The sequence below is a fragment of the Staurois parvus genome, unplaced genomic scaffold (assembly GCF_062004578.1).
Source record: "Staurois parvus isolate SC_StPar_1 unplaced genomic scaffold, SC_StPar_1.0 ptg000604l, whole genome shotgun sequence".
Lineage (NCBI taxonomy): Eukaryota > Metazoa > Chordata > Amphibia > Anura > Ranidae > Staurois > Staurois parvus.
The window spans coordinates 3,061,964-3,086,590 of record NW_028318400.1 but is presented as its reverse complement, the minus strand read 5'-3'; the positions used below and the strand labels follow the sequence as shown (position 1 = coordinate 3,086,590).

Sequence of the window (24,627 nt, the reverse complement as noted above, 5' to 3'; positions counted from 1 at the left end):
GCATTTGTCATTGTACTTGTAATTTTATTTGTTTTTTTTTTTTTTTTTACGTGTGAAAACAGTAAACCACATATTAAAGTATTCAAAATAAGATTTTATTTTGTGTAGAAAGTGTCATCACAAAGGCAGCAGATTGACAAACTGATGGACATGGTTCAAGAAAAGGATACAGCCATTGAGAAGCTTAAAGACCTTATAGCTCACTGGGAGGCCAAATGTGAAGATTACGTAAGCACAACTTTTACTATATTTGGAATTGTGTACAGTATTCAGATGTGTTTTGAAGTGTAAACCACTGCAGTAATCAACACCATATGGAATAAAGGAAGTTGCTGCATATGTTAGAACTATGGTTACAATGAGATTCTAGAGGAATTATTTACTATTGTATGTTGCGGGCGTGAACAGGAATATATACAGTGTGTAATTTTTATTTATATATATATATATTACAGTTGTGCTCAAAAGTTTGCATACCCTGGCAGAAATTGTGAAATTCTGGTGTTGATATTGAAAATATGACTGATCATGCCAAAAAATGCTTTTATTGAAGGATGATGATCATATGAAGCCATTTGTTATCAAATAGTCATTTTAGCTACTTTTTAAATCATAATAACAGAAATCACCTGGATCAAAAGTTTACCTACCGTGGAATGTTTGGCCTTGGTACAGACACACAGGTTAAAATGGCAAATAAGCACTCATTTCTCACATCTGTGGCTTTTTAAATTGCAATTAGTGTCAGTATATAAATAGCCAATGAGTTTGTTAGCTCTTACATGGAAGCACTGACTAGGCTAGATACTGAGCCATGGGGATCAGAAAAGGACTGTCAAAAGTCCTGTGTAACAAGGTAATGAAACTTTATAAAGATGGAAAATGACATAAAAACATGTCCAAAGCCTTGACTATGCCAATCAGTACTGTTAAATCACCTATTAAGAAGTGAAAATTCAGGGACCTCTTGATACCAAGCCAAGTACAGGTAGACCAACAAAAGATTGCAGCCACAACTGCCAGAAGAATTGTTTGGGATACAAAGGGAAACCCATAGGTAACCACAAGAAAAATACAGGCTGCTCTGGAAAAAGACAGTGTGGTTGTTTTGAAGGAGCAGAATATGACGACACTTGAAAAAAAATGAGCTGCATGGTCGAAGTGCCAGAAAGAAGCCTTTCTTCTGTCAGTTGTGGCTGCAATCTTTCTTGGTCTACCTGACCTTGGCTTGGTATCAAGAGATCCCTGAACTTTCCACTTCTTAATAGGTGATTTAACTGTACTGATTGGCATATTCAAGGCTTAGGAAGTTTTTTTTAATTGCTTGCAATTTAAAAAGTCACAGATGTGGGACATTAACCTCTAATTGGCATTTTAACCCGTGTGTGTCACCTTGTGTGTCTGTACCAAGGCCAAACATTCCAGGGTATGTAAACTTTTGATCATGGCCATTTGGGTGATTTCTGTTATTATGATTTAAAAAGGAGCCAAATTACTATTTGATAATAAATGGCTTCATATGATCATCATCCTTCAATAGAAGAGCATTTTTTGGCATGATCAGTCATATTTTCAATATCCATGCCAAAATTTTACAATTCCTGCCAGGGTATGCTAACTTTTGTGAGCACAACTGTGTGTGTGTGTGTGTGTGTACAGGTGAAACTCGAAAAATTATAATATCGTGCAAAAGTTCATTTATTTCAGTAATGCAACTTAAAAGGTGAAACTAATATATGAAATAGACTCATTACATGCAAAGCAAGATAATTCAAGCTGTGATTTGTCATAATTGTGATAATTATGGTTTACAGCTCATGAAAACCCCAAATCCACAATCTCAGAAAGTTAGAATATTGTGAAAAGGTGCAATATTCTAGGCTCAAAGTGTCCCACTCTAATCAGCTAATTAAGCCATAACAACTGCAAAGGGTTCCTGAGCCTTTAAAAGGTCTCTCAGTCTGGTTCAGTAGGGATCACAATCATGGGAAAGACTGCTGACCTGACAGTTGTGCAGAAAACCATCATTGCCACCCTCCATAAGGAGGGAAAGCCTCAAAAGGTAATTGCAAAAGAAGTTGGATGTTCCCAAAGTGCTGTATCAAAGCACATTTAATAGAAAGTTATGTGGACAGGAAAAGTGTGGAAGAAAAAGGTGCACAAGCAGCAGGGATGACCGCAGCCTGGAGAGGATTGTCAGGAAAAGGCCATTCAAAAGTGTTGGGGACTTTCAAAAGGAGTGGACTGAGGCTGGAGTCAGTGCATCAAGAGCCACCACACACAGACGGATCCTGGACATGGGCTTCAAATGTTGTATTCCTCTTGTCAAGCCGCTCCTGAACAACAAACAACGTCAGAAATGTCTTACCTGGGCTACAGAAAAACAGACCTGGTCTGTTGCTCAGTGGTCCAAAGTCCTCTTTTCTTATGAGAGCAACTTTTGCATCTCATTTGGAAACCAAGGACCCAGAGTATGGAGGAAGAATGGAGAGGCACACACTGCAAGATGCTTGAAGTCCAGTGTGACGTTTCCACAGTCTGTGTTGATTTGGGGAGCCATGTCATCTGCTGGTGTTGACCCTGGACTTAATGAAGCACAGTGGACCAACGCAGCCGTCTACCAGGAGATTTTGGAGCACTTCATGCTTCCTTCCACAGATGAGCTTTATGGGGATGCTGACTTCATTTTCCAGCAGGACTTGGCACCTACCCACACTGCCAAAAGCACCAAAACCTGGTTCAATGACCATGGGATTACTGTGCTTGATTGGCCAGCAAACTCTCCTAACCTGAACCCCATAGAGAATCTATGGAGCATTACCAAGAGAAAGATGAGACATGAGACCGAACAATGCAGAAGAGCTGAAGGCCGCTATTGAAGCATCCTGGTCTTCCATAACACCTTAGCAGTGCCACAGGCTGATGGCTTCCATGCCACGCCGCACTGAGGCAGTAATTGCTGCAAAAGAGGCCCAAACCAAGTACTGAGTACATATGCATGCTTATACTTTTCAGAGGTCCGATATTATTCTATGTAAAATCCTTGTTTTATTGATTGCATGTAATATTCTAATTTTCTAAGATAGCAGATTTGGGGTTTTCATGAGCTGTAAGCCATAATCATCACAATTATGACAAATCACGGATTGAACTATCTTACTTTGCATGTAATGAGTCTATCTCATATATTAGTTTCACCTTTTAAGTTTCATTACTGAAATAAATGAACTTCTGCACAATATTCTAATTTTTCGAGTTTCACGTGTGTGTGTTTCCCTCTATTGGGGAGGGTGTGTGTGTGTGTGTGTGTGTGTGTGTGTGTAAAGCTGTTATAGAGCAGCTGGAAAGTGGGTAATTTACACACTTGCAAACCCGTATATATGTGTAAGTGTACTTAGATGCAGATTCTGTGTTGCAGATCCAAATGCAGTGCATGTTTACACACCTGTGTGACCGGCTCCGTTGAAAACAATGCAGCTGTGTTCAGATCCCTAATTTTTAAATAAAAAAAAAAAAATTGTATATGCATTTTTGTTTTTACGGCCACATGAATGACGCCCTATAAAGAAATAGATGCAAATAAATGTTGGCTTTAATGACACTGTATTTCTCTGCATATTGAGGATTACTGGTGTTATGGGGGCTTAAATAGATGGATGTGTGTAGTAAATTATACATGGTGTGTTGGTAAGGAAACCTTTTAAAGACTTGTTTACATGTGTACCAATACCATGTGTTTGTGGCATTTATTCAGCAATTTGTAAAGCTTCATAACCACCCTTGAATGCCTGCCATGACTATTACAATGGCCACCACACAGGGCGGTACACAAAGGAGTGGCAGTGTTGTGGTAAAATTAAGCAGCATGTTGCTTTCAGTAGGTGCATCGATGCTTGTAGGTCACTGCCATTAATTTCATGGGTAATGTGACATAACCACACCTATAGCATTTTATTGTGTGTTAGTGAAGCTTTTATGAAGTGTTAGCTGGGTGCTGTGGGAGAGGCAGTGGAGCTTCCTGTATCCCAGAATGCTTTGGGAAATAATAAAGAACTAGGACAAAGCAGCTCGGACCATGTCCTGTTTGAGCAGAGCAGCCGCGTGGTAACAATTTGTGGTAGAGAGTATGGCAAAACCCATTGGGAATTCTCTGTGAGACTATGCGATGCACCTAATACTGGTGTAACACCCTCCTTTTTTTCCGCTGGGCCATTTTTTCCATGATCATCTTGAGTTTGACCAAACCAAGTGTCAGATCTCTCTGCAAAATGGATTTGTATACTTTGATCTCTAAGAAATGCCTGCTATCACACCATAACCTAACCACACCTCAAAGTAGATCTTCTCTACATCACTTCCCCTTTAAGCACTTTGACATTTAACAAGAATCCTTCAAGCTTTTTCAATGCTTTCCCATGGTCACTGTCGTTGGCAACTGAGACATTTTAAGGCCAGGTTACTGGTCACCCACCATGACTTTTTTTTTTTTTTTTGTAAAGAGTAAAATTTGTGCGGGATATTTGCCTTAGATCTCCTTATACCTGTTAATCTTTGGACCTTTGTCTAATTGGTTCTTGTTGTCACTGTGTTGTCAGACTGGAATGGGGAGGGTTCAATATCTACTGCAGCCTTGAAAAGAGTCAGGCCCCGTACACATGGGCCGAATATTGGCATGTTTAACAGAAACTGGCCGACATCCAGCCTATCCGACAGAAGTCGGTCGAACGGCATGCTGGAAAACCAGCTTCTGATCAGTACTAGCAGCCAATGGCTTCAAGTGCAGACCGGTGTGTTCTGGCAGTGGGCCAGTCCCCCTGTCAGAAAACAATAGCTCAGTGGGAAGATCACTGTACTAACATTAGATGGTTAGTACAGCAAAGTCTTCCAGAGCTCTTCAGTTGTGGTGCTTTTTTGTGTTACATCCAGCCCGCTGGGTTGAATGGAAAAAAAAAACAAAAACAAAACTGATAGTGTGTACCAGGCATAAGTTGAATTAAGTGCCAAGCTCAATGTTATCAGGCTGCTAAAAATGACCCCCTATTGCCTGCCTTATTGGTGTCTTTCACGGTCTGTGAATGGTACATATAAAAGCTATAAATGGATTTTCTGTTTTAGCCAAGGATCTGCTATATACCCTGTTCTCATCTGGTGTCATTCTGACAATCATTGGCACATAAAATCAAAAGTAAGAGGTTTTTGTTTTTTGTTTTTTTAATGGATAACCCTTTTTGAAAATAATTTTTTTTTAATAAGCACTTTGTAATACAGGAGAAAACTATAAATGGCATTCGAGGAGAAATGACCAAATGCAGCAGCATAGATGGCGGCTCTACAAGTCGGAAAAGGCTGCCCGAGGATCACCACCATTCCCAGGGACAGCCTCCAGCAAAGAAAGGTATCTGTTTAGATGGGCAAACTGCCAGAAATCCATTTTCCTATGTCTCAATGCAAAGGCAGAATGCTGCAAATCGCAGGCTTTATCGTCTGAAAAGAAGAAAGTCTGGCTTTTCCAGTGAAACAAAATGGAGATGATTTAAACTGATGGAACAAGAAAGTGTAGAACTTTTTGAGTACAAAAATTATCTTTACCAAAATCTTGGCTAAAATGTACATAACTGTATAAATTAGATTATAAATGGCTAGGGCTAGTGCTTATCCGTTTACATACTTCTTATATCCTCTGTATGTATACTTTCATATCATTCATGTATCATTTCATATTCCTGTATCATTTCATATCATTCATGTATCATTCTACAAATATTGCTACTCTTATCAACTACATTGAATTCAATATGCAATATACTGTAGAGAAATCAGCTAATGTATTCTCAACATGTTTCATGAACCAGATGCCTGCTACTTCAGGAGAATGCAGAAGACCAGGCTGCCGCCTGTGCAGGGCACTGCAGCTTGGTGGGTTGGTCATGTGGTACGCAGCAGGGATATATAGGGAGATGGCGCCCTTTCTCAGGGAGCCATACAGGAGACTATTACTTTTGAACTTGCACGAGTAAGTGAGTCCTTGCCTTTACTGTTATCTTGGACTTTTGTAATGTGATAATTTGACTAGCAATAAAAAAAAAAAAATCTTTTTTCAGAATTTTGGAGAATATTTTATGCAGCCATCTGCTGGGACATATTGGAGGAAATGTTTTTTCTTCCTTTTTTCTAAGTGTGATCCTAAAAGTATAATTTTTTCATAACTTTTCTTAGAAGCAGTTTTGATGTATTATATTGGGAGTTAATAAAATAACAGATCTCATAATAGGTGGTAGAGTTCTTTCCAAGACCTTGTGACAGCCTCTATTTCAAAACATTTGAGACTGATCCTGCTGAGATTTAGCAAGTACATTTTTTTTTTTTCTCTCAATCAACTGGGTAGCTTTAGAGAAATGATTTGATATTACACGCAACCCTTTTGTATTAGATTTAATGGATTGTAACATCTTTACAGATTCAGTTTGAGTTCAGGAGGAGATTGACTTATGTCACCTGTGACCACCTCTCTCCAGGCAATTGGAGTTTCACACCTATAAGTGGCATTTTATAATTTTAAGACCTCATGCACACTGGGCATATTTAAATATAGGAGTGACTTGGCAATATACATATGTTAATGTTTGTAAGCTTTATAGATCATTGTCCACTGCCTTTTCCTAAAGAAGCAAACCCTTGGTGTTGAGAATCAAATGCCCATCATTGATTTCTTTTGCATATATCAATGTAGTTGACTGTAATAGCCATGTAGAACGATGGGTTATACATACAGAGGATATATTAAGCATTTTTATGCATCAGCGCCTGGCTTTTTATGGTTTTAATTTGATTTATTAATCTAAATATATACATATACAGAGTCACATTAGTGGTGACTTTGGTAAAAACATTTTTTGTATCAAACTCCCATAGTTTTTTTTTTTTTTTTTTGTTCTGTCTTAATCTACATATTTGGATGTTGCTACATCACCTACCTTGTGGGAATTCTATGAAGTGTCCCTGAAAAATGTAACTGTCTATGTATAATGACCTAAACTATACCTTCAGGTTGCTGGACTTTCAGTTGATGCTTATGTCTGTTAATTTAAAATAAAACTCTTAACTTTTTGTACATGCTGCTTCTCTTCATTCAGTTCTTCTGTGGTTGTGAACTAACTGCATGTTCTTCATAATAACATAACTGATCGTCACCTCCTGCTGTAAAGGCAACTAACACTTAGATCGTCTTTGTAGCCTCTCTTGCAATTCTGTTTCTGTGCAGCAATGTTTAGACTTAAAATATGCAACTGAAAATGTTCGATTTTGGAATCTTTTGCCCAGAAAGTTCCAAAATTCAATTCCAGTCAAAGCTTTCTTAATGGTACATCGCAGGACACAGAAGATGTAATATTCATTACTACTTAGGTTATGCTGCAACCTTCAGGTGAAAGGACACTTCTCCCCCAAAAAATGGAAACCTGAGTGTAACTTCTTCCAGCTCAGCTAAGCCTCAGTTTTTAGCTAGAGTGTTTTGGTAACAGATGTGCCTACACATGTTTCTCTGAACCTCTTCTTTCTGGGCTTTGTCCTTTTTTAATGCTGTCCTATTCTATTCTACACACCCCTGCTGGGATAGAGAAGGGCCTCATACAAATTGTTAGCTACAGTCAGCAGGCCAAAGGGGATTGTACCAGGAATCTCCATGCAAGAGCAGGAACAGCCTGTACTGATACCAGTCAGTGCTAGATGCTGTGTGTGGCAATCTCCTGGTTACTTTGTACTAGCTGACCTTGCTGGCGGGGTGCTCCACAGGTCCAGGGCAGTGATCCTTCTGCAGGAAAACTGAGTTTCTGAAGGTTGTGTGGAGTGTGCTCACAGTGATCGGTGAAGATTCAGCCAACTAGCCCTGCAGAATGGACTGGTGAGTGTCTCTTTATATGGTAATTTTGGGGGGCGCTTACGAGATGAGTGATATACAGCTGTAGTTGTGTTTTAGAAGGGGTGTGCACGGGCACAATTTCGCCATTGCCCTCCATACAGTAAAATGGGCAAGCACTGGGCCTCCACAGCAGAAATCTCGCAGCTAGAAGACTAATATACCTCAGCCCCTGCACAGTTGCCTACAGTGCTACTCTGCCAATGGCACAGCAAGTATCTGAGATTCCTCTCAGCTGGGTGGCCGCTACAAAAAGGCTTCATATCATCAGCAAGCCATGGCCTTGTGCAGTCAGAGAGGTAGGGGAAAGGACTATGGTGGGATCCCAAATCCCTCAAAGGTAGTAAGGACACCCCTGTACGGTTACCCCTGTAATTGCTTCCTTCAGGGTTAGTTTTGATTTTGAACCCCCGCCCTTTTCTGGTATTTCCACCACCGCAAGGACACAATCCTCAGGTTTCTTTTTGTGTCAAGGGAGGAATTTTCTGCAGCCCTATTTGGGCTGCGTGATCAGCGTCCAGGCATTCTTGCTAGTTTATACAGTGGGTAAAACAAGTATTGAACACTTCACCATTTTTCTTGGTAAATCTATTTCTAAAGGTGTTATTGGCATGGAAATTTTCACCACACATCAGTAACAACCCATGCAATCCATATATACAAAGAAATCAAAACAAATGAGTTAAGAAAAATTAAGTTGTAATAAAATGTAATGACACGGGGAAAAATTATCTTCCTCTAAAGTCACTATATTTGGATCCTGGTACTTGCCAAAACATTCCAAGTCCTTCCCATAGCACTCTCCTTTACAAGTGATATGTGCCACTAAAGCATTTTTGTTCACAGTACACCCTGGAGAGGGAATTATACAAGAAATGGGGATCCCCGGCTGTTGATCCTTCTATTTCCTATCTAAGTAAGACCCTGACTGTCCTTGTGGAAAAGGCGTTCTCTAAGGCGTCCTCTCTCTCATGGGAGCAGCTTTGAAGACGAAACAAAGCCGCTTTCACAGTGGGCACTGTCTGTCCACATGAGAAAGATCCTATGGCTCAAGTGTTAGCAGATCTTCTATGCAAGGCTCAAATTGAGAGGCTGTTCTTTTGAGGGTAAACTCTCGTTTGAACCATCCTTGAATGCCTTCATCTAGAAGGTGACTATGGGGAAGAGCATGCTCTTAGATCTTAATGATTGTAAAGGCAATTTTATTGAAATTAAAAAGAGCGTATACTTGCTTTCATCCAACACTTAAGAGGAAGAGCCTGGTTGGCTGCCTGTTGAGAGGGTCAGCCTTGCAACGTTTACTTTTCTCCCATCAGAAGATAAATACTTTCATGTGAGAGAGCAGGAGATCCAAGGCTCCAGTGGAGGCTAATTGTAATCAGACCCACTGGTGGTTTACATAATGTTTCTTTAACTCTGTCAGGCTACCTCAATAGTTTTCTGTTCTTTATTATATTTTCTTATTCTTGTCTGCTACTGTTGGTTGCTTAACTCGTTTTTCCATTTTACCAGGAGTGTCAGTGCTTCCTGCGCCATTCTGCATCAAGCTTCTGTTCAAATCTGTAAGGCTTCTATCTAGTCACCTTTGCATATTTACTTTGTTCTACCAAGTAGATGTTTCTGCCTCTGTGGATTCCAGCTTTGGATAAAAGGTCTTGCAGGTGGTTTTGTAGTGGGGTTCTTATCTGTTAGGTTTTGTTTTGGGTGTGTTGGCCACCCCTCAGGTTCAGTGCAGTAATTCCTGCTCAGGCATAACCCCAGTTCATCCAAGCCTCAATTTTGTAGCAAAAATTGTGGAGAGGGATCTCTTTTCTCTGTGATGTACTCCAAATTTGCTACAAAGCTTAAACTTGAATGAGTTGGAGTTATGTCTGAGCATGAACTGTTGCCTTTATTTATTTTAGTTAAGCTGCTGTCTATTCACATGAAGGTGGCAGCATAACCCAAGTATTCATGAATGTTAAGTCATCTGTGTCCTGTGATGTACCCCAAGAAAAAGCGGGATTTTTACAGGTAGCCTGATTTTTAAGGGGGTGAAGAAGGAACAGGAACTCTCCCCAATTATGGCTCTTAGTATTAAAATGCAACTCCAACCAATCCCCCTTTTTGTCTTTTTTTTTTTTTTTACATAGTTTAAGAAAGGTTAGAACCTTTTAATTGCGAGCTGTGTCCCCATTGAAGTAACACCACTTTTACCCGTGGGAGCCATTCACTTAGAGCAGGGGTCTTGAATTAAAATGTACGGCGTTCCAGTCAGCAAAATTTCCTTCAAGCAGAGGTCCGACTCTCGTTAGCGATAGAACACATCAGTCTCCTGGTACATTATGATCTTTAGTGTACTTTTCACACTGTAGTCCCCTCTACATCACAGTCCTGTTTAAAGAAGCCCCACAGTGTTCTATTTTCCCTTCACATCACAGCGTCTCCTAACACAGCACCTTTTAACACAACACAGCGCCCCTTAACACAACAGAGAGCCCCTTTTAATGCAAGCCTTCCCATGTACAGTCTTATGGTACCTTTTAGACAGAGCAGAGACACATCCTTCTGGGGTGTCCTCTCCTGGACCTCTGGCCCACCACCGGTGTCGTCCTCATGGTGGGCAGGGTGTGGGGGGCAGGCAGGTGGGCGATTGCCTGGCTTGCTGGTGTTGGGGGGGGCTCCCGCTTTCTGTCTCTAGCTGCAGAGAACAGAGGTCTTTGCATGTTGACTGGCCGGATGGTTGCTGGCTCCTGCCCCTTGGTCCCGATCTGCAGCTCCTCATACTCCGCCAACCGAGTGCCTGTCCTCTCCAGACTGCGGCCGGGCCGCTGCTGCAGCTGGGTGTCCTCATACGGGCCTCTTGCCCAGCCGCCGGTGTCATCCTTGCAGTGGGCGGAATTTGGGGGGCTGTGGGTTGGGACTGGGGGGGGCGTGAGCTGGTGATTGCCCGGCTTGTTGGTGTGTGGGGACTTCCACTCTCTGAGGGTGGGGGGTGGGAGTCTTTTCATGCTGGCTGGGCGGTCGCCCACTTGTTGGCATGGTAACTTGGGTAGCTCCCGCCCCTTGGTCCTGATCTGCAGCTCCTCGCCCGCTGTGTGGATAATGTCGGTGGCTGGGTGGGGGGCCCGGGGGAGGACACGTGGCGGTGGTATGGCTGCGGTCCGGACGGGACTCTCCCTCGGTTCGGTTCCAGACCACAGTCCGCCATTTAGTGACCACTGACTTGGAGAATGTGAGGGGTTTTCAGAATGTTAAAGCTGGCACTGGAACTGAGGAGGAACATGTTCTATAAAGGACACGGCAGCGAGAACTGTCAGAGATAGAATTTCTCTTCAGTTTGGGGAGATATTTACAATACATACAATGACTGAATTTGTTAGGTGATTGCTGTCATTAGCTGGATGGATACACAGAGCTTGCACCCAGCCAATCTGAGGGGCTGTGTATCATTCAATCACTGTGATTGGTCATCACATGGTACTTTTTACAATGCTCATTCCTCCCCTTACAACATGAGGAGAGAGAGCAAGTGTTTTATATCTAGGCACAGAGGGAGCTGATGCTTTTTAAAGTCTTTCCTGCCCCCCTCCTCTTACACATACTGTATCTAATACTATCTCCCTTATCCTGCCCATCTGAATCTGAACATTAACCCCCTTACCTCCATCTTGCCACTGTATGTGACAAGTACATTAACCCCTTCACTTCTTTATTTCTGTGTATGACCTGTGTATTAACCACTTCTGCAAACGTAAAAAAAAAAAAAAAATCTTCATTTTTGGCTTTAAAATGACCTCCCCAGAAGATGATATATTCTCTGAAACGCAGAGGCCCTGAAGAATGAAAAGATAGCAGATGTAATATTTGTGTCATGCACTGTTTGCACAATAGTTTATCAAATGCACATTTTGAGGAAAAAATATTTCAAAAGGCACTTTAGTGAAAACACACAATATAATACTGCAGCCATCAGCTGCTTGTGCTGATCTATCTAGTACACCATTCTCAAGCTTTATATTTTTTACTACCCCCCCCCCCCCTCCCACCTCAGTACTGGCATGTTTCTTCATTTCCAAACATTTATGGTGAATGTGATCGCCTTGGGGTGTCTGCTTTTCAGATAGAGGTCATTTTGACGGCTTTCATACTATTTTTTGCAATTTTTATTTTAACAAAGTAAGAGAGACAGTTTTTGGACTTTTTTTTTTTTTTTTTCTCTTTTTATAGTGAAAATAAAAAAAAAAAGTAGTACTTATTAAAATACCACCAAAAGAAAGCTCCATCTGTCTCACTTAAAACTCCATTTTGGTAAAGTGTTGTAAGATAGCGTTATTGTTGGTTAAACTATCACGCTGGGAACTGAAAAGTGGCCTGTAACCAAGGGGGTAGAACAGGCTGGTACTTAAAGCAAAACTTCACTCTCACTAAAAAAACAATGACTATTTTTAATCCTAATGCTGCTAACATTAGTAAATAGGTAGGAAAGTATATCCTATTTATTTGTTTTAAACTTTTTTTTTTTTTGTACATTTCTTTAGTTAACTTCCTGGTTTCTGGTCTAGGCAAATAATGTCATACATCAAGGAGTCTTCGGGAGGGAAGGAGGGCTTTTTTCCGCTATGCCTATCCTGCCTGCATGCCTATGCTAAAGGCAGATGGATTCCAGGAAGTAAACGCTACATGAGTCATCTGACCTTAACAAAGATGGCCACAGCTAGAAAAGCTAGGGGGTGTTTTTCAAAGTGATTTCTCAGCAAAATAAAGCATGGAGACATGGATGGGTGTGTTTGCTTTGAATAATAAAAATTATTGAAATGGTGTTTTTGGTTTGTGTTGCTCGGTTTCAGTGTAGTTCCGCCTTAAGTGGTTAAATTTTAATGAGAACTAACATTGTTTGCAAGCAACCTCCCATGTTCCTCTTTGGTTTTTTTTGGGTTTTTTTCTTGTTTAACCACTTCTTGAACATGTCAGTTTACTGTATGTGGGTCTTGATGTTAAAAGGGTGGTCTGCAAGTACTGGAACTGCCTGCTGCAAATGCCTCAAGTGAGGAGTTCTGTAATCCTTTCTGCCCCTTGTCTCGCACTAACCACTTTATCATTACTTTCACTGATCCTTCACTCTTTTCTGTAGGGTAGGCAAGCAAGGAGATGTTCCTGTCAAGCGATATTCCAGCATATTAGAAACATGGACAGCTCTGTAGGAAAGGTTTAACAGCATGAAAACTGTTTCATTTACTTGCCTTTCATTGAGATATTGATGGGCATATTTAGCGTTACCTTTCCAGAGAGAAGCACAGGCCTTGCATTTACTGACCCATTTTATTTAATGCTCCAAGTGCATGGTAGTCCTAATAATCAATGGCTTTGATACTGAGTTGCTGACTTGTAACAAACTTTCTAATCTGTCACTCACTTTCATGCTTTTTCCAGGTTCGTGGTTTAGTATGTATTGTAGTTAGAGGATCAGCATGGCCGCCAGGCTGCCTTTAATTTCAGAATGTGGCTTGCAATGACAGCCTCACTAATATTACATGTATCCTTTAAGGCAGACCATACACGGAGCAAGTTTCTTTCCTTCAACCACAGTCCATGTTTACAGGGAAATACCTCCTGCCAAGACATTGTGTTCTCCTGGTGGGGGAAGCCATCCCCGCCAGGAGAACACGGTGATTATTGCCAGCGGCTATACCAGCCACTAGTGATAATTGTATGTAAAATCTGGCAGGCTGCTTGTACTCAAGTTGTGGGTACATTCAGCCTTGCCCATACATGGTTCTGATCTTGGTCAGTTCCTGCTGAGTCGGCTGAAATTTGAACTGCATATGGCTGACATAAGTGCCAGTTCTGATCTTCCACAACCTCAAACACTTGTACCAGCAATTCTGGACTTTCTGATATCTGGTTGAAAAAAAACAGATAAAACCTCCCTAACTGTAGAAATTAGTTTTTAAAGCTCATCTGCAGCCAAAACATTGTAGGTTTTTTTTTTTCTTGGGGTTTTTTTCGATTATAGGGTAAGAGTTAATGGTATAGTGATTTATTTATTCAAATTAATTTTTTTTTTTTTTTCTCTTTTCTCCTCACGAGTGTTTTCTTGCATGGTATCACAATATTTTATTGTTGTTAAAAGTTAATGCACTATATTTAGTTTTTCTTTTGAGGTTTCTTGGATTTGAAGTGATGAATGGGACAATTTTCAACGCTTGAAGACCTAATAATGGTGTGGACTTGTGGTGGACTATTTTGAATTGATTTAGGTTATTTTGTATTTAAGGAATGGGATTAAGTAGTTTGAAGAAAAGGTTTTCTATATAATGGTATAGTGTTGTGGGTTTTTTGCGGGAGGGATTCCCTGTCCACGCTGACAGTGTTGATGAGGGCATCAAGTGATTTTCCTTTCCTGCAACCATGACATAATTTATGGCCTGCTTAAGACCGCTTTCATACCAACACCCACCCCTTCCCTTCTTTGAAAAGTGATCACTTTATCAAAGGACAGTGAAGGGAGGTTTGCAGGCTTTGTCTGAAAGTGCATTTAGTCCTTAAAATGCAATTGAGCTGAATGTTCTAAAACAAATTGCAATTCTTTGCATCTTTGCCGAGCCATTGTAAGTCATGTCTTGCCTAAGTCACTTTAGAGGACAATCTCTTCTTTCCATTTCACTGCTTTAGAAAGACATTCGTATATTTAATCCTAAATAATGCTGCCAATGTCTTTACATGGCCACAGATGGTCCAGTACACTTTAAAGTGTGTTTCCACCTTTGCAACCAAATAGTGATAACACCCACTTTATATTTGTTACATGCTACAGTCACATAGCATAACTTCAAGTGGAGCGCCAGTATCCTGTGAAAAAAGTCAGCAGCTACAAAAACTAGAGGGCGGGGGGCCTTCCACTTCTTCTGTTCACCTAGGTCAGTGTTTCTCAACTCCAGTTCTCATGGACCCCCAACAGGTCATGTTTTCAGGATTTCCCTCAGATGAAACAGCTGTGGTAATTACTAAGGCAGTGAAACTGATCAAATCACCTGTGCAAAATAATGGAAATCCTGAAAACATGACCTGTTGGGGGTCCATGAGGACTGGAGTTGAGAAACACTGACCTAGGTGTAGGGATCGGGTACCTTCTTAAAGCGAAACTTCCCTTTTTGGGTGGAGCTCCAGTTTAAATAACTGGTTTTCGATGCTCTATTCTGGACCCTCCAGCAAAGAAAACCATCCTAGGTAGTTGTTTAGTCTTGTTTATGAGAAGGTTGAGCAGCTGTTTACCATAATTAACTCTGTCTAAACTATACAGGCAGATCTTCAATATCAATTATAACTAGATTTGAACACTCTGTCCTAACAAAGGTGTTGAGGGTGGGCTTTTTGCGTTGTATGTAACGAGGTCAGACCTGAGGCAGGCTCACTCTAAAACCTTACTGTCAGTCATGACACCTTTTTCCTGGGATACATCCAAAAAGTAAGAAATATTTTAGCCAGGGTGTGTGAAGGGGAACACACGACGAACATATAATATTGATTTCTCACATTTGACTGCAAAATATGCTTTGAGTGCTGTTTTTTGCAGAAGTAGGAGTTTTTCTATTTATTTTTCTTCTAATATCTTTCATTTTTAGGTTTTTAAACTTTATTGATGTGTTGCTGAGCATCAGTTTTTAGCCCAAGCTTGTGGGTTGTGAAGGATACCGTTGCCATATATAAATTGAAAGATTTATGGTCTTGCATCCTATGTTGTCTCCTGTGGCTTTATGTGCACCATCAACCTGATGCTGTATAAGGTCTGCGCCTATGATTTGTTGCACATTTTCTTAAGACATGAAGTAACAAAGCTGAAATACCCTTTTATCCTGTCAGATGCATAATGAGAGGTCTAGCACACAGACTTTACTCCTTTGCCCCAGCTAGCTCACCCTATTAGTTTCTTGCAAGGCACAGCAGTATTTTGGGCCATATGTCTTTTCTAGGGTTGTGTTAACAGAGTTTAAATTGATCTTGTGACAGGTGAATGCTGGCCTTGAATGTAGGAGAAAAAAAAAAATAATCAAAGGACGGCATCATATCCTGTGATTAAAGTGTCACACTACAGTTATCTGTCAGGAAGAAACATACTACTTACCCTGACAGATAACACTGTCTAGACATGGCTGAATCCAAGACCTCATATGAGCTGCATGAAGAAAGGTGAAATCTCTGTTTTATATCTGAACCCCAAGCAAGCAGCTTACACAGTTAAAATTAATGTATCAAAATGTATCTCTCCTTTTTAGATCGACAAAAAACACTGCAATCTATTAGCCAATAAATGGTATCGCCGTAGATCCACATCTGCCTCATCTTATGTCAAGGGCTGACACAATACAACACTCTGCTACTGTCTTATAATTTTGTGTAGTTTAGTTGGTCAGCTTGGTCACACCAGCCTTTTGATAGTGGAGGAGAATGGAAAATGGTTGAAAAATGCTTATGAGTGTTGCTGTTCAGGGAGATACAGGGAGTCCTGATAGTAAGATAAATTTATGTACTTACTGTAGTAATATAGATACTGTTTCATGACTTTTTATTTATTCGCACATTAATTGGTCTTTTTTGTAAATGCCCTAAATTTAGTATTAGAGTATACGCAAACAAAGCATATGAACACCAGATCTTCACGCCTGGGTTTACGAGGGTCACCGCCGAGAACATGCTATAAAGCACTAATACTATAAATGGCAATGTTACTATATAAAGTTGAGGATGATAATCGGTTGATAATAAGATGATAATAGTAATTGTAGAAATTTGTTCAAAGAAGTAGTTACAAATTATTTGTTGCATTTCATACAATGCCCCTTGTACTATATTTAAAGTATAACTAAAGGCAAAACTTTTTTTTTTTTTAGATTTGGATAGATTGGAGGTGGATTAGAACCCATGTACGTTTTTATTGCTGTCTGTGTGCCTATTAATAAGGAGAACCCCCCCCCCCCCCCCCCCCCTGTCATGTTTACCATTATCAGTGAAAGTAAAGGTAAACCCAACATTTTTGGTTGTCCCCAAAAAAGTAATATAGGGGAAATCTTCCAATGGGGACAGTAGTTCTGATGACCTGGGGGTCTACAGGGAATTCCCTTGATTTGCAGGGATTTCTTCTCATTTCCTGTTTTTGGATATGGGACAGGAAGTGAAGGGAAATCTCTGCAATGGGACACAGATGGCGAAAAAATCTGTCGGGGCTTATAACCATCCCTTGCTTTAACCACAATTAGAAAATACAGTTTTGCCCATAGTTCTACTTTAGTTCCACTTTAGTTAAACTGCTTGGTCAAGTAGAGTTAAAGGCAAAACTTTTTTCCCCATATTGGATAGAGCAAGGGAGGGTTATAACCCCTGTCAGGTTTTTTTTGCCATCTGTTTCTCATAAGGGAGATTTCCCTTCACTTCCTGTCTCATAGCCAAAACAGGACGTGCAAGGAAATGTCTCCTGCATCACCAGAACTAGTGTCCCCATTGGATGACTTCGCCTCTTTTACTGTTCTGTGGTCAAAATTTGGGATTTTCTTTTACTTTCACCTTCAGTAATAATGGTAAACAGGACAAATAGAGGGGGTGAATCTCTCACACAGGGACAAACAATAATATAAAAAACTGACAGGTGTTCTAATCCCTCTCAACTATATCCAACAGTTTAAGAAAAATAATATTTTGCCTTTAGTGCACTTTAAAGTGTCTCTAATCCCAAGAACAAAAATAGTATACGGTACATTGTGTTCTGTAATTACAGTATACATTATACAATATTTCTTTTTGTGATTAGAAACACTTTAAAGTGTAACTGAAAGCAATTTTTTTTGTAGGTTTTGTCTAGAGCAGGGGTCTCCAAACTTTTCATTCAAAGGGCCAGTTTTCTGTACCTCAGACTAGAGTGGGGCCAGATTGTGGTCAGAGGTAGAAAATGTCCCAGACCCAGCATCAGTGAGAATAAACATGGCCACAGGGTTGGTGGTCAGTAAAAAGTATTGCCTCATCATTGGTAATTGTTGGTGTCAGTGGAAGGAATCGTGCCTTATATCATTGGAAGGAATAGTGCCGCATCGTTGGTATCAGTGGAAGAAATAATGCACCATTGTTAGTGTCATTAGGAAGAACAATGCCTTGTATCATTCAGAGGAATAGTGCCCCAAGGGCCAGTTAAAGGCTGGCGAAGGGCTGCATCCAGCCCTGGGCCACAGTTTGGAGACCTCTGGTCTAGACTGAAGAGTGATTACAACACCTGCCAGTTTTTAATAGTAGGTACGTAGATGTGGTGGCTGGATTAAAGTTTTTTCCAGACTTTTTTCACTATATTTTCAGTCCTGAAAATACCCCTTCAATAGGCCAGTAATTCTCACAATTTAACAGTGGCTTGATTGCTCTGTTGAGTATTTATTGTACAGCTTGTCTTGACATTTAAGTTCAGCATATACTGCAAATTTTAACACAGATATAAATTTGTAGGGGTTGGTAACAGAAATTGGGGGGGAAAAAAGGGAAATATATATTTTCTGACTTGACAAGACACAATCACAACAAAATGTAAAAGTTTTATACATATTTTTATTACACCATTGGAGTAAATAAAAGCATACAAAATGCGGAGTGCATTGTTCCAAAATTGCCTCCCTTTACAAGTTACCTGCAAGGGCAGAAACCCCAGTATCAAGCAATATCATCTAATTATGTGTGATAAGATGACTTCAAAAAGTGCTGGGGATGTTCTCACTGCAGATAACACCTCAATGCTTTTTGTGGGAAACTCCGCTTCTTCAGGAGGGATAGGGAAGCAGTGCTGGCAGACTGAAAGTAATGAAAAAACATTTCAAATATCGAACGCTATAACCATTGTACATAATCACAAAACTAATGTGAAGGCTCACCAAACCATCTGGAGAGCCATATAACCAAAGTAAGGGGAGGTCTGGTCAGAGTAATGCAAAGTCTTCCTCTGTGGCAGGTGTTGAAGCAGATTTTAACGGTATTTTAAAGAACTCTGAAATACAATGAATAGTAATAAACATTGTTATAAATGTATACATTTATGGCCCCTATTGCCAGACTACACCATAAGGTGCATCTAAAAGATGTGGTTTACACACCTGGACACAGTGGACGCAATTTTGGAAAAAAAAGCACTCTGTAGTTTGCATGCTTTTATAAATTTAATGATTTCAATGGTGTAATGTGCCTTGGCACCTCAAAAATCTTTTTTTTTTTCTTTTTTTTTCTTTTTCAGTTTACAGCAAAGCTATTGTACTCCAGCTTTACTGCTGACTGCTTGATTCAGTGCCTACCTGTTAAAATGCTAATACGGAACCTGCTACTAGCTGTCCAGTTTTTGTTAGTACTTGAGGCCTTGCCTCTTACCCTGAGCTTATACATTGTTTTACCTCCATGTGGTCGCAGCTTTTCTTATAGACATGGGAAAAGGGGGAAGGACTGCGCCCAGAACATGTTCTGTTAACGGTTTACAGGTATTGGCCCCAGGACTATCCCTAATGCTGTCTCCTGGCACCTTCATTTGGGATGTTAAGATTACTTCCTATTGAGGGGAGTGGTCAAAGTGAGATGTGGCAAAGACTATCCAGACCAGCCTTTCTCAACGGTTTCAACACAGAGGAACCCTTGAAATAACTTTCTGGTCTCAGGGAAACTCTCATAAAATTTTCATATCTACAACTTATACATTAGTGTGATGGTCACTGGGAAGAATGCTCCTTACACTTATCATTGGGAAGAATTGTCCCGTTACAGATGGCTAAAAAGATTAATGGTGACAGGCAGAAATTGCTCATTGCTGAAGGAACCCTAGCAAGCTCTGGAGGAACCTTACGGTTCCATGGAACCCTTGGTTGAGAAACCCTAATCCAGACAATGCAGTGATTCAAATGGATTCTGAACCTTCAGAAATAATCACTGGAATCCACTGATTGTGTGCGGTATCTTGGTCTAGTCCTGGACATGGCCAAGGCCAGTTTCTTTCCCAGGATAAGCTTCAGACAATCCAGTCTTACAGTAGTTTCTAAAGCAGCCCATACATTAATCATTTTTGATTTGCTGGTTGAACGGGAAAAAAAAAATCCAATTCCCCCATCCTCCTCCTATTGGATGTGGATAGGGGAATCACTCCTGCTGAGCCACAGTATTCTGACATTCCCTCCAGAATGCAATGATCAGTGCTACCAGCTATAGCTGGTGACACCGATCATTTGGGAAAGACCCAACAGGCTCATTCATTTCATACAAATAAATCAACTTGTATGCATCCATCCTGCCCATACATGGATTAAAATTCACCTGGTCCCTGCTGAATTGGATGAATTTCGATCCATGTATGGCTGCTTTAGGTCTCCAGTCCAGGAGCTGTCTAACTCTCCTCTTTTGTATGAGAGTTGTGGGTATGATGGTAGTCTCTTTTGATGCAATTCAGTTTGCTCAGTTTCATGCCAGACTTCTGCAGTGCAACAGTGTGTCTTCGTGTGACAAATTGTTCCAGTCTCCGAACAGACCTTTTCCTGCCCTGTCACTCAGAAATCCAGTTCTGGAATCAGGGAAGTCCTTGCTTTCCTGCCTTTTGTATGATCCTCACAATGGACACCAGACTGGTGGGCTGGGGAGGCCCCTAAATGTGCTGGAGACTTGGTTGTCAGAGGAGTCTCTTAATTCGATCAACATCCTTGAATTTCAGGTGATTTTGAGTGTCCCTGCATTAGATCCATCTTACTAGAGGGTCATTTGAACCAGGTTCAGTCAAACCATACCATTGCTGTAGCGTATATCAATCATGGAGGAGCCGCAAATCTTGCCACAGCAGGAGAGGTGGATTGGATCCTGTCCTGAGCAAAACTTAAATTCCAGCCTTATCAGCTGTAGCATAGACATTTGATAGGCAGGCATACTCGGCCGGCAGCACCTGGACCCAATGAAGTGGTCTTCACACCCACAGACGTTCCAGGGCCTGTTTCACAAGGGGGAGGGGATGATGTTGGTCTCAAGGTTCAAAAACAAACTGAAAGGTTTGTCTCCAGGCAAAGGGATCCTCTATGGGAAGCAGTGGATACTCTGGTGGCTCCAGGGGATCAGCATGCCTTTATTTATGCCTTCCCCCCCCCCCCCCCCCGAAACATCTTCTGTACCTGCTTCACAGGATCAAGTTTAAGGGCATTTCAGTGATCCTCATTGCTCTGAACTGACCTAGGCAGATGTGTTATGTTGACCTTGCAGTCCGTTGGATTGTAGGCTCTCACGAGCAGGGCCCACCATAGTCTCTTGTTTGGCTTTCTATTGTGACTGTCCCGTCTCCATTTATTTTGTAAAGTGCTGTGCAAACTGTTGATCCTATGTAAATTGTGCACAACAATAATGCTCTGGATCTTCTGTCTCCGTGACCAATTTAATATCCTGCTTACAGGTTGTTGGCTTTAGCAGCATGACTTTTAGCAGCATGAAGTTCTGAGGGATAGGGGCATCTGAGTCTGTTATTCCTACAATGATAAAAGGTACACTCGCTATAAAATCCTTTCCTTGGACTTGGTTTTGCTGTACGTACTGATTTGCTTAAATACTGAGTTAAGATGTTAGTAGGGGGGGTTATCCTATCGGTTTTTTTTTTTCCCTTTCTTTCCTGTAGTTGACTATATAGCTTGAAGGTTAATGACTTCATGTGTTCAACAGGCTCCAGGGAAAGGATTTTAGAGCGAGTGCAAAAATCCAATTCTTAATCGTTATCATCATCACCATTTTCTTTTAGTTATCTCTAACACTTTTTATTGTATGATCTTATGTTATTGGGAACTTGTTTGTGTAGTTTGTGGCTTTTGTAAACTTTTTCTATGCTTAATTAAGGTTTAATTTTGTATTTTTTTGTTTTTAGAACTTGTGGAAAGTAATGATTCTAGCATAGAAAGCAATTGCAAGCAAAAAGACTCCTTGGGCAACATAAACAATATGGACACTTGCCACAAATTAGAAGAGCTTAGAGCTGAAAATGAACAGTACAAAGTTCAAGTACTCCACCTAAATCAGACTATTGTTGAATTAAAAGAGAAACTAGCTAGCTGTGAAGAACAGGTTACGGATTTGGATTCCAAAAATAAAACCATGGCTTGTGATCTGCAGGATACAAAACATCTTGTTTCCACTCTGGAAGAGACTGTTGAGATGTTAAAGCAGGAAATATATCACAGCAAAGAAAGTACTGCCAGTAAGGTTGCCCAGATCAAAACTATTCAGAGTAAGCTGGATGATTTTAATAAAAATGAGGCAAAGCAAGACTTTGAGGCAGAATGTCTTAATCTAAGTGATTCAGTTCAGAGCTCATTACAGAAATATCTAACATCTGGTGGAAGTGACAGTCTAGTGGAGAAAATTGGATCAGGAAGAGAGAGTGCATTTTACAACGCTATAGAAGGTTTATGGAGGAAGTGTCAAGAAGTTCTTCAGGAATCTGCCAAAAAGAACACACAGATCCAACATCTCAAAAAAGAGCTTGAAGACCTAAAGAACAATATGGCTGAAATTCAGAAGGGAAAAGACACCTTACAAGTCCATCTCCAGGAGGCTCTTTCTCAAGGCTCCATTCTAAGGGAGAATGACCAACTTGTTACTGAGCTTCGAAAACAGTTGTCAAAAGCTTCCAATGATTTGGAGAGACTTCAAAAGCAAGAACTGGATTATAAAAATGAGGCAATGTTAAATGGCCAACAGATAAATGATTTGAGGCTACTTGCAGATTCTTACAAAGAAAAATGTGAAAAGCTTAGCAGCTTGGAAGACAAGAATAAAGAAAAATCTGCTGCCTTCCTGTTGCTGGAAAAGCAGTTGGCAGATATCCAAGCAGAACATGCGAATTGTGAACATAACCACCAGAAATTAGCTGTTGAAAAGGGTGCATTAGAACTGAAGATTAAAAAGGTGGTGGAAGAGCTTTCAGGTGCTCAGAATGCCAAAAATGAGAGTGAAAAGCAAATCACAGAGACAACAAAAGAAATTGAGCTGTAAGTTTAATGCAGAATAAACTGTATTGTAACTGGAACCAGATCTTATGCATGAGGGCAGAAATCCGAGTGCGAAAAATGTACCTTTTTAATTTTAAATGTATTGATTTTTTTTTTTTTTAGCTTGATGTACTTCAGTCATTTAAGACATTATTTTTTTTTTTTTATATATAGGTAAATGGCTTTTACAGAGTTGTTGGTAAAAGTTTTTTGTTTTGCAACAATGTGTTTTTCTGCTTCCGAAGAGATGGGTGCCACTTGGTGTATGACTGTGAAATACAGTAATTTTCCTTTTATTTTTCCATTATGTTGTTAAGGTTAAAGAAAGATCTTTCACAACATAACAGTCAAATAAAAACAGCACAGCTGGAGCTTCAGAGAAGGGAAGAGGAATATGCAGAGTTGAAAGAGAAATTAGCTGATGCTAAAAAGCAAATGCAACAGGTTGAAAAAGAGGTTAGTGCATTTATATCTTCCTTTCTATAACAAAAAATACACTTCTGCCCATCTCTCAACATCCGTAGTATGAACATTTCTGAACTTTTTTTTGTTCTGATGTTAAATTATGTTTTAATATATTCTGAATTGTATACCAGGTATCTGTTTTTGATGTTAACCTTCTTGCAAACCCTTCACAAGTATGACAAGTGTAATAAAAGCGCCACACCCTTAATACTTTAAAGCAGCAATTCCACCTCAAAGAAACCAAATAAATTTCTTAGTGCTATAACTTAAATCAAGGAATGCGCTAAAACCACAAACTATTCCTAATTTAGTGTAGAAACATTAGTGCAAAAGATATATATATCTATTATCAATTAATATCAAAAAATATCAAAATTATGTGCAAAACATAAGTAATTTAAATAATTAAGTTTGTGAATATAAAAAAAACAAAAATGTCCAATTCTGAATTTCTTCAAATGTCCAAATAAATCCTTTCCAAATTCAGGTGCTCTCAAAGAAATTGTGCCAAAATCCACCACCAAAAGTAAAGTTGGGTAACTCACCAGAGCTCCATGCTGATCAATCTCTAGATCAGCAAAAAACGCTTTTTGCTCTGGGAGCAGATGAAATGAATCAACTTCTCAGGTGTGATGATCAATAGCTACACATTCATCCATAAGGTAGGTATCCACCACTCAATATAATGGTTCCAGGAGCATTATATCACTCTCTCTTTTTATATCTCTCCACCGAGGTCATGTTTGGGAATGAAAGAGAAAAATCATGGTGCAGCCAGTTTTTTTATAAAAGTATCCAACAATTTAATAAAGATTTACACTCACAAAAAGGGTGTCTTTTTGTGAGTGTAAATCTTTATTAAATTGTTGGATACTTTTATAAAAAAACTGGCTGCACCATGATTTTTCTCTTTCATTCCCAAACATGACCTCGGTGGAGAGATATAAAAAGAGAGAGTGATATAATGCTCCTGGAACCATTATATTGAGTGGTGGATACCTACCTTATGGATGAATGTGTAGCTATTGATCATCACACCTGAGAAGTTGATTCATTTCATCTGCTCCCAGAGCAAAAAGCGTTTTTTGCTGATCTAGAGATTGATCAGCATGGAGCTCTGGTGAGTTACCCAACTTTACTTTTGGTGGTGGATTTTGGCACAATTTCTTTGAGAGCACCTGAATTTGGAAAGGATTTATTTGGACATTTGAAGAAATTCAGAATTGGACATTTTTGTTTTTTTTATAT

General features: G+C 40.0%; 1 protein-coding gene across 4 annotated transcripts in view; it reads left to right on the top strand.

The window, feature by feature from the left end:
- KIF20B (kinesin family member 20B) overlaps positions 1–24,627 on the top strand; it is a 126,526-nt gene that overhangs the window by 59,040 nt on the left and 42,859 nt on the right. For all 4 annotated transcript variants that reach the window (XM_089692770.1, XM_089692768.1, XM_089692767.1 and 1 more), the window contains exons 18-21: positions 109–228; positions 5,269–5,395; positions 21,792–22,914; positions 23,232–23,370. In XM_089692770.1, the coding sequence (XP_089548896.1) occupies positions 109–228; positions 5,269–5,395; positions 21,792–22,914; positions 23,232–23,370 (1,509 nt within the window). The remainder of the gene's footprint in view (positions 1–108; positions 229–5,268; positions 5,396–21,791; positions 22,915–23,231; positions 23,371–24,627) is intronic.